The sequence below is a fragment of the Lepidochelys kempii genome, chromosome 6 (assembly GCF_965140265.1).
Source record: "Lepidochelys kempii isolate rLepKem1 chromosome 6, rLepKem1.hap2, whole genome shotgun sequence".
Classification (NCBI taxonomy): Eukaryota; Metazoa; Chordata; order Testudines; family Cheloniidae; genus Lepidochelys; species Lepidochelys kempii.
In genome coordinates this window covers 3,967,660-3,977,555 of record NC_133261.1, presented here as the reverse complement: position 1 = coordinate 3,977,555, position 9,896 = coordinate 3,967,660, and the positions used below count along the sequence as shown (strand labels likewise).

Below are 9,896 nucleotides of genomic sequence, written 5' to 3'. Positions count from 1 at the left end.
TAAATCAAGAATGCACATTCTGTCTTCCTTAGTTTGACCAGGGACAGGGGGCTGCTGCAAGGACATTCTGCATGGCAGTGATTGTTCAGTAAAGGCCCATCTGTACGACAGAAATAACCAAGTTGTGGGCTCTATAGGAAGATAATTCAACTTTGTCGTGCTCTTGAGCTGATGGTGTTGTAACTGAGTCATGTCACAAGACTAAAGCTCTTGACTTACAAGGAGAGGTTGAGGGAAATGGGGTTATTTAGTCTGCAGAAGAGAAGAATGAGCGGGGATTTGATAGCAGCCTTCAATTACCTGAAGGGGTTTCCAAAGAGGATGGAGCTTGGCTGTTCTCAGTGGTGGCAGATAACAGAACAAGAAGCAATGGCCTCAAGTTGCCGTGGGGGAGGTCTAGGCTGGATGTTAGGAAACTCTGTTTGATTAGGAGGGTGGGGAAGCACTGAAATGGGTTCCCTCGGGAGGTGGTGGAATCTCCACCCTTAGAGGTTTTTAAGGCCCAGCTTGACAAAGCCCTGGCTGCGATGGGATGATTTAGTTGGGGTTGGTCCTGCTTTGAGCAGGGGATTGGACTGGATGACCTCCTGAGGTCTCTTCCAACCCTAATCTTCTATGATTCGAAGACACTTATGTTATTGGACAAGAGAGATTCCCTATGCCAAAGGGCACTGACACTGATGAGCGAGAGCTACAGGAGGAGGTCGGAGTGGCTGAGAACCAGAGGCAGAGGAGGAGAGGGGGGCAGGGTGAAGGAGCTGAGAGGAGAACACTGAAGATGGACAAGTTAGAGAAAGAGAGAGGAGTAGGAAGATGGGAAAGGGGATGAATGGAAGGAGATGCAATTCTAGATTTTAAGCTTACAATTTACCCCGAGTATGGGTCAGTGGGTAGCTACACCACCCAAGGAGACCAGAATCATAGAATCATAGAATCATAGAATATAAGGGTTGGAAGGGATCCCAGAAGGTCATCTAGTCCAACCCCCTGCTCGAAGCAGGACCAATTCCCAGTTAAATCATCCCAGCCAGGGCTTTGTCAAGCCTGACCTTAAAAACCTCTAAGGAAGGAGATTCTACCACCTCCCTAGGTAACGCATTCCAGTGTTTCACCACCCTCTTAGGAAAAAGTTTTTCCTAATATCCAATCCAAAGAGGATGGCTCTAGACTGTTCTCAATGGTAGCAGATGACAGAACGAGGAGTAATGGTCTCAAGCTGCAGTGGGGGAGGTTTAGATTGGATATTAGAAACAATCACAGTTTCTGTCATGCTTAGTGGGGGAGGTTCCTCCCACTCCTTGTGTTCTCCCCTACCTGCTTGCTTCCAGAGGGGTCTATTGGGTGAGCAGCCCCTGCCATTTCCATCATGGCCAGAATCCATGATTTGAGCATCATTGAGCAAGGGGCAAGGGGAAAGGCCTTATTCTCCCTTGCTGAGAAAGGACTGTGACAATCTAGCCCTGAGAGAGGGGGCAGGGAGAATGGAAATCACGCGAGGAGAAAGTCACCATGGAAAGACTTAGGGGAAAGAGACGGGGAGATGTGAAAGGGAGGGGAGAGAAGGGAGAATAAAAAATAAAAAAAAGGAGCTGTTGCTGGTTAATATTGTTATTCATCAGGGTGCATGGGGGTCAGCGTGGGATAGCAGACCGATTCCTAGGTGTGTTTGCTGTAATTAGAATCATGGGGTTGGAAGAAGGATGACAACGTCATTTTGTAAGACAAGAAGGGATTTGGAGACCTGGAGATCTTCCCCTGGGGTAACTTCATTGACATCCCATTTTCTCCCTCAATCTCCTTTCCTCCCCACACCCATGATAGTCATCACACCCACGCCACTCGTCCCTCAGCGCACAGTGAAAGCATCAGAATGAAACATACCCCTAGCTCTGCCCTGGGTAACTGTGCAGACATGGGACTGTTTAATAACAAAAGGAGCAAAGAGTGCAACAGATTAAACCCCCAGTGTACGAGTTACTTTGGGGTAGCTTTGGCCGACCCAGTGTGTTTTAATTGTGTGTTGTGCACCTTGGTGAACCCGATTGCTTCAGGGATCAGGTCCCCCAGGTCACCAAGAACAGTGTAAAACCTCCTGAATTCTCCCGTGTAGCAGCTTCTCTTGAGGGGGGAAGCAAAGATATATCTCTCTGTCTTCTGCAGGTCCATGCAGTTGGACTGAATTATGCTTACATACAAATTCAGACACTGTGGTCATCACCCGGGATTGAACCAAGATCTTTGGAAGCCAAAGCATCATGTTCCATGCCTTGTGCTAAAGGAAAAAACCCTCATCTTTTGGAGAAAGCAGCAGGTTACAGGTGCCGGGGGCGAGGGTGGTGTAGTGTGTGCATTATGTTATGACTCTGGGATTTCATACCAAGTAATGCAAACCATTTTCATTTTCCTGAACAGGCTTAATGATCACACTAAGTAACCCAGAACTGAAATGGCAGAGCCCACCTTGTATGAATTGGGAAGAGTGCCACTTGGCACAAACTCTCACCCCTTGTTTTCAGCCCGACTATTTCAGTGCAATAGTCAGAAGTCACTGTTTGCTGCTGTGTGTAGGAACAGCAATGCCCATGTGTGGGGCATAGTTAACCCACTGGTTCTTACATTTCTGCTGTGTGTCCATTTTTTCAGATAACTGGAATGATTGGCTCTGAACATCTGGCTCTGTGGACTAAGGCCTTTTCTTGATTCAGCAGGGGAGTCCCCTAAGAAACTAACCTCCATAATTTCTTCCCTTCCTCTCCTTCTAGGGAGGGGATAGAATTCCTGAGCCACCTGCCTGCCCACGTCACTGCAGCTCCCTGGTCTTGGTTCGGAGGAGATGAAAAAGGGAAATCACTCAACGGTGACCGAGTTCCTTCTCTCAGGACTGACAGATCGCCCGGAGCTTCAGGTCCCTCTCTTTGTGTTGTTCCTAGTGATCTACATTGTCACCTTGGTAGGGAATCTGGGGATGATCGTGTTAATCAAGATTGACTCCCGTCTCCACACCCCCATGTACTTTTTCCTCGGTAATTTGTCTTTCTCTGATCTGTGCTATTCCTCCATAATTTCCCCTAGGATGCTGCTGAACTTCTTAGCCGAGAGTAAAAGGATTTCGTACAATGCCTGCGCTGTGCAAATGTATCTCTTTGGTACTTTTGGTCATGTAGATTGCCTCCTGCTGGCTGTGATGGCATACGACCGTTATGTGGCCATCTGTAACCCGCTGCTCTATACAGTCACCATGTCCCGATGGCTCTGTCATCAGCTGGTGGCTGGGGTGTATGCCGTGGGCTTGCTGGACTCAATGGTACACACCGTTTTTACTTTTTGTTTATCATTCTGCAGCTCCAATGCCATCAATCATTTCCTCTGTGATGTTCCTCCGGTATTGTCGCTCTCCTGTTCCGACACACGCGTCAATGAAATTGTGATGTTTGCCTCGACTGGCTGCTTGGTCGTGAGCAGCATTGTGATCATTCTCCTCTCCTACGCATATATCATCATCACCATCCTGCGGATCCGCTCCGCCGAGGGCAGGCGCAAAGCCTTCTCCACCTGCACCTCCCACCTGACGGCCGTGGCCATGTTCCATGGCTCCCTCCTCTTCATGTATTTCCGACCCTCCACCAGTTACTCCCTGGACACTGACAAAATAGCCTCTGTGTTCTACACGGTGGTGATCCCCATGCTGAACCCCTTGATCTACAGCCTGAGGAACAAGGAGGTGAAAGATGCCCACTGGAAAGTGATGCACAAATTGCTCACTTTCTCTTGAGCCTGTTTACTCCATACTGCGTTACTGATTGGGAGGTGGAAGCAGGAGAACTCAGTTCCCGCTCCACTGCAATCTCATTCCTCATCATGCAGGTTATCACTGAGCTTTATTTGGATTGTTTTTTTTTTTCTTTTATTGTGTTCCAACAATGTCTGGCAGCCCCAGAAAGGTTCAAGAAGGTTGTGACGCTTTCTGGGGGAATTCAGGATTGTGAGTCACCCTGTCTCTCCCATGTATCAGTGAGCAAGCGACTTGCAGGGGCTAAATTATTTTTGTCAGCTCTCGGACTAGCCAGCTTGTTGACCCTCCTCCATCCCCGCCCTCCAACCATTCTCCTCCAAAGCTCAGCCAGCCTTTACTTTGCCTCACAGGTCACCTCAGTTGCACTCCAATCCTGAAAGCTCCTTGAAACGTGTTCCCCGGCAGTATCCAGCCCCTATCCCTGGGCTGTCACCGAAATGACTGAGTCCCCTGTCTTCAGAGAGATAGTATACACCCCAGCCTGCTAGATCAGCTGAGGATTCACGCTTTAATATATTACACTGAGATGAACTGAGAGTCAAACCAAGAATACCTTTACTAAAAATGAGCAGAGGTTTAAGCAAAGATAATAGAAACAGAAAATGGTTCCAAATGAAAGAAAAAGTACAATGCATTTTCTCCTGACTAAAACTCAACAGGCTGCAATCCTTATCTGAGGGCTTATCTCCACTACTAGGTGGGTCAACGCTGCAGCGATTGATCCACGCCAAACGCACTCCCGTAGACTCCTGGTACTCCATCAGAACGAGAAGAGTAAGGGGAGTTGACGGGGGAGTTTCTCCCTTCGACCCAGACTGGTGTGGACCACATGGTAAGCAGATCTAAGCTACTTTCAACTTGAGTCACGCTTCTAACATAACTCAATTTGCGTAGCTAGGCTTGACTTTTCCCCGGAGCGTAGACCTGCCCTGAGACTGTTTCTCACTTAAAGGAACCTCCTCAGTGGTACCAACCTACATGGCTGGGGATCCGCTGTTCATGGACCTCTTTGTCCCCCTCAGTGATGAAGCACAAAATGTCTTTTCCCCTTCTTCTTATAGTCCCGTATACCTTTGAAATGTATTCTTGTACCTCCAGAGTTCCTCTGCCCTGCGGGTGTGTGGATGCCTTGCTGTCTAGCTGGTTTTCTCACCCTGTTGTTAATGGGCTTTTCCAGTTGACTTCAAATGCAAATATAATTCCCATTGTCTCTGGCCTACCCTGTTCCATTTACATTGGAGACCTAGGCAGACCGATATGTCAAGATGTCTGGGAATGGCTGAAAAGTGTAAATACCAACCCAAGGGCAGCCTGTTAACAACCAGGGCACAAACCCCAAATTAGCTGTGAGTTCTAGTCTTAGATTTCACCGACCAATTTGCAAGTGTAAACTCCATGGCCATTACAACAGCCTTAACATGGAATCACAGACAGTCTCCTCGGGTACTTTATCTATCTTGCCACCCATGTAAGGTTACCTTTGTGATAGATGGTTTCTTACACCGAAGAGCTCAGCAATCTTAATATTTCTCTTAGTCCTAAAAGTCCAGTGGCTTAGCCCAGGTCAATTGCACCTTCGATCTCACACTGAAGACACTTGTAGTTAATCCTATAAGAAAGTATCTAAAGATTTATGAACTAGGAAAAAAGAAATGAGAGTTCTTTACAAGATTACATCTGGTAAACACACACCCAGATGAGTTAATCAGGTTTCAAAAGGTACAAGAAGCATCTGTAATAAGCAAGCTGCATGTATCTTTCAGGGCTAAACCAGGCCAAGCACTGGGGATCTTATGCTTCCTAATCTTTGCCCCTCAGAGTCCAAGCAGAAGAAAAGACAGTTCTGCCTTTTTAGGGGTTTTTTATTGATTTATTTTTAATGATTATTCTGCTTCTAGTTGCAAGTGGAGCTGTTGGGAGCAAATCACTTGCACATCTCCTCTTCCGGGGGCGGGAGGGAGCTGTCAATGAAGTCTGTTGTGCTCTGATGTTCCACGGTGGTTTGCGGGTGTTGATGGGTCTCTTGTTGGACAGAAGATAACATCTCCTGTTAGAAACCAGGAGTCCGGTGGCACCTTAAAAACGAACAGATTTATTAAGGGATAAGCTTACCCTAATAAATCTGCAAAAAGAAAAGGAGGACTTGTGGCACCTTTGAGACTAATAATTTATTAGTCTCTAATGTGCGACAAGTCCTCCTTTTCTTTTTGCAGATACAGACTAACACAGCTGCTACTCTGAAACCTAATAAATCTGTTAGTCTTTAAGGTGCCACCGGACTCTTTGTCATTTTTGTGAATACAGACTAACATGGCTACCCCTCTGATGCATGTTAGAAACTGGTATCTCACACTTGTTCATGATTTTCTCCTGGCTGGTGATTTCCTGTTACAAGCACTTAAATATAACCTAATAACAGACATGGGATAGAGGCACTATAAGTGAGATGAATGCTGGCAGAAACTTACAAGCATTTCATAACCTCTAAACTCTAAACACAGTCCTATAATTCTCATGCCTATTTTAACAATACAAAGACATAGGGGAGCCAGACTGTTTCCAGCTTTGTAGTTGTCTTCGTTCAGCTTTGGCATGAGCTGGCATGTGGTCTGTCAGGGTCACAAGGCAAACTGACATTTCTTTGTCTTGGAGAAACTTGTTTACCATCCCTGCCTGGTTTCATCATTCGAGCATATTGTTAGTACATATCCATAGCTTTCTAATTGTTATATCACACAATGAGTATGAAGACCGGTATGATATCAGTTTTCATTTGATTCCTTACCCGATGTTCTTTATAGAGAAATACCATCACATCAACGCGTTAGGTGTAGTGAGTTTGTCAGGGCTGAGAGGAGTTGCTTATCATGACATTGGACTCTTTGCCAGTGGGCACTGAGGGGTTGTTAGGGTTACAAGTATAAATATACAAATATATGTGATGTGCTTTGCAAGTACGCAATTGTCTGTGTTGGGAGAGAAATAGGGCACCTAATCCATCTCCCTCTCCTTTGACATCGAGTTGGTTTCATTAGACAGTGGCGAGTGTGGAGTGCAGGATTTCTGTGGCTGAACCAAAGGGAAGTTCACACACCGTGCTGGTTCTCTGCTGTCCTTCATGTGTTCTGTGCGGTCCAAATCAGTTGTAGAGATTGTCACCTGGCTTGTTGTCCATGCACCAAGCATGGAAAGAGGCTTTCAGTCAGAATGGCCTTTCTTTTAGGTTAAGAGAACAACAACACACGGAAGAACAAATGTAAAGTTTCATTATAAAGTGCACTGTTTGTGGACACTGCCAGCAATGCCTCTCTGCCATGTACATTGGCCAAACCGGACAGTCTCTATGCAAAAGAACAAATGGACACAAATCAGACATCAAGAATTGTAACATTCAAAAACCAGTAGGAGAGCACTTCAATCTCCCTGGACACTCAATAACAGACTTAAAAGTGGCCATTCTTCAAGAAAAAATCGTCAAAAACAGACTTCAGCGAGAAACTCTAGAACTGGAATTATTTTGTAAACTTGACACCATCAAATTAGGCCTGAATAAAGATGGGAGTGGCTGGGTCACTACAAAACATAATTTTCCCTCTGTTGATACTCACAGCTTCTTGTCAACTGCTGGGGCTGGGCTACATCCACCTTGATTGAATTGGCCTCTTTAGCACCACAAAAAGTAATTTTCCCTCTGTTGATATTCACCCCTTCTTGTCAACTTGTAAATAACTGTTGGGAATGGGCCACATCCACCCTAATTGAATTGGCCTCATTGGCACTGACCACCGCACTCGGTAAGGCAACTCCCATCTTTTCATGTGCTGTATAGTTATACCTGCCTACTGTATTTTCCACTGCATGCCTCTGATGAAGTGGGTTATAGCCCACAAAAGCTTATGCCCAAATAAATTTGTTAGTCTCGAAGGTGCAACAAGGACTCCTCGTTGTTTTTACTGATACAGACTAACCCGGCTACCCCTCCAAAACCTCTGGGATAGTGAAATGAATAGCAAAATGGCATCTGGGGGTGGGGAGGCGGGATGGCATTTTTTGTAAAAGTGAAATAAACAGGAAAAAAGTCATACCCCACACAACATATTTACACCCCATCACCATGTTTACTGTGAGTTCTTGTTTTTAGGTCTCCTGGAAAATATTCTAGACTCTGAAGAGCAGGGATTCAGGGAACGTTATAGCTCAGGGCATGGTGAATGGGACGTGGATAGCTCTGGACCCGGAACTAATTTTTCAGTTTGCTGAAGAAAAAAAAAAAATTCCGCTTCACCCAAACTGAAAAACCACCAAAAATATTGGTGAATTCAAAACGTCGGCCAAAGAAATATTCATTTTGGGTTGATTGAATCATTTCAATACCACGACTTTCAGCGGCGACGTGTGGGAGGGACAAACTGGGTCAGGTGCCCTTTTTTCACAGTGGCCCACACAAGCCCCCACAGTTTCCTGTTGGTGCCCTCTCCCAGTTTCAAAAGTCGCTCCTGACCACTTTACCATCTCCTTCTCCAACATGGTGCCCGATTCCTGGTAAAAAAAAAAAAAAAACATGTCTAAAACTATTCATGGAAAGTTTCACCCTCTTCTAGATAAATTTTGTGTCTCGGTCACGGTGTGAAGCGATGATGATAAGAAGGGGCGTGCACAATGTGGGACACATGGCCCCCCCAGAATCTCTGCCACTGCCTGCAGCTTCTACACTGGCCCCCGCCCCTAGATTCCCTCCTCTCCCCGCTCTTACCCCCTTTCTGCCATGGTGGAAGTCGGGCTGACCATGGCTGGAGATCTCCCTGGGAACGGCACTCCAGCTCGCACTCCCGCTGAGCCCCACTAGATGGCACCCAGAACAGGGAAGCCGGGCTGGCGGCAGAGTTCTGCTATGGGGGGCCCAGGGAGCCCTGCCCCTTTCTCGCCCGCAGCTACCAGTAAGTGTCCGGAGCCTGGGACAATGGGGGGTGGAGGCAGCGGGATGCTGGGAGGATGGGTGGGGATCCCAGGGAGGCAACGGGAGCTAAAGGGGTGGGGGAGGCAGCAGGGCCTGGAGGAATGGGGGAGTGGGGGGGGGGTCAGTATTTAAAGTGTCCCCCCCAAAATAGTTACATTTAAATGCCTGTGCATGCCCCTAATTATGAGTAGAAAGGGTTACGGAGCCTTTCAACTTCAAGACCCTTTGCTTCCTGAGGCTAAGATCAACAATGCTGAGTGTTTGGACAGTCCACTCCCTTCGCCCTTTAACACCAAGATGCACAATGTTAAAGAACTCATAAAGTGCTCTGGTGTTTGCTGACACCTGCAGTAAAAGTAGGTAGATAGATTAGATAGATAGATAGATAGATAGATAGATAGATAGATAGATAGATAGATAGATAGATAGATAGATAGTGGAATTATCTGTGAACCCTGGAGTGAAGTATCATCTATCTATCTATCTATCTATCTATCTAAAGGGACAATATTATCAGTGTTATTTTCACTTTGCTGATTTGCTGCTGGCATCTGTCTATTGATATATCTATCACATCTATTTAAGAATGAATGGATTTGTGTGTAATAAAATAATCCCTCATCACATATAAAACATATTTGCCTCTTTGCATTCTGAATAACCGGAGGCAGCATTTTCAAAGGCATCTGCTAATTATGAGTCTCTCTTGGACAGCTATGGAAGAGTGGGCCTGTCAAGGTTCCTTCCCCACTCTGAACTCTAGGGTACAGATGTCAGGACCTGCATGAAAACCTCCTAAGATTACTTCTACCAGCTTAGGTTAAAACTTCCCCAAAGTACAAGCTATTTTACCCTTGGACTTCCACTGCCACCACCAAACTTTATCTGGGTACCTGAAAAAATGTAGTGTGGAAACGTCTTTCCTCCCAAAATCCTCCCAACCCTTGCAGCCCACTTCCTGGGGAAGGTTTGGTAAAAATCCTCACCAATTTGCATAGGTGACCACAGACCCAAACCCTTGGATCTTAAAACAAAGAAAAAGCATTCAGTTTCCTTACAAGAAGACTTTTAATAGAAGTAAAATAGAATCATCTCTGTAAAATCAGGATGGTGAATACACAGGGTAATTAGATTCAAAACATAGAG

The 9,896-nt window shown here is 46.0% G+C and overlaps 1 protein-coding gene across 1 annotated transcript; it reads left to right on the top strand.

Annotated features, from left to right (window-relative positions):
- Positions 1–2,833: 2,833 nt before the first annotated feature.
- LOC140913755 (olfactory receptor 5G9-like) lies at positions 2,834–3,772 on the top strand. The gene has a single exon (XM_073350555.1). It carries the CDS (start codon positions 2,834–2,836, stop codon positions 3,770–3,772), a length of 939 nt encoding a protein of 312 aa, XP_073206656.1.
- The last annotated feature ends 6,124 nt before the right edge of the window (positions 3,773–9,896 follow it).

Excerpts from the sequence above, each read along its gene's own strand:
- LOC140913755 (XM_073350555.1), top strand. The coding sequence starts at position 2,834 with ATGAAAAAGGGAAATCACTCAACGGTGACCGAGTTCCTTCTCTCAGGA.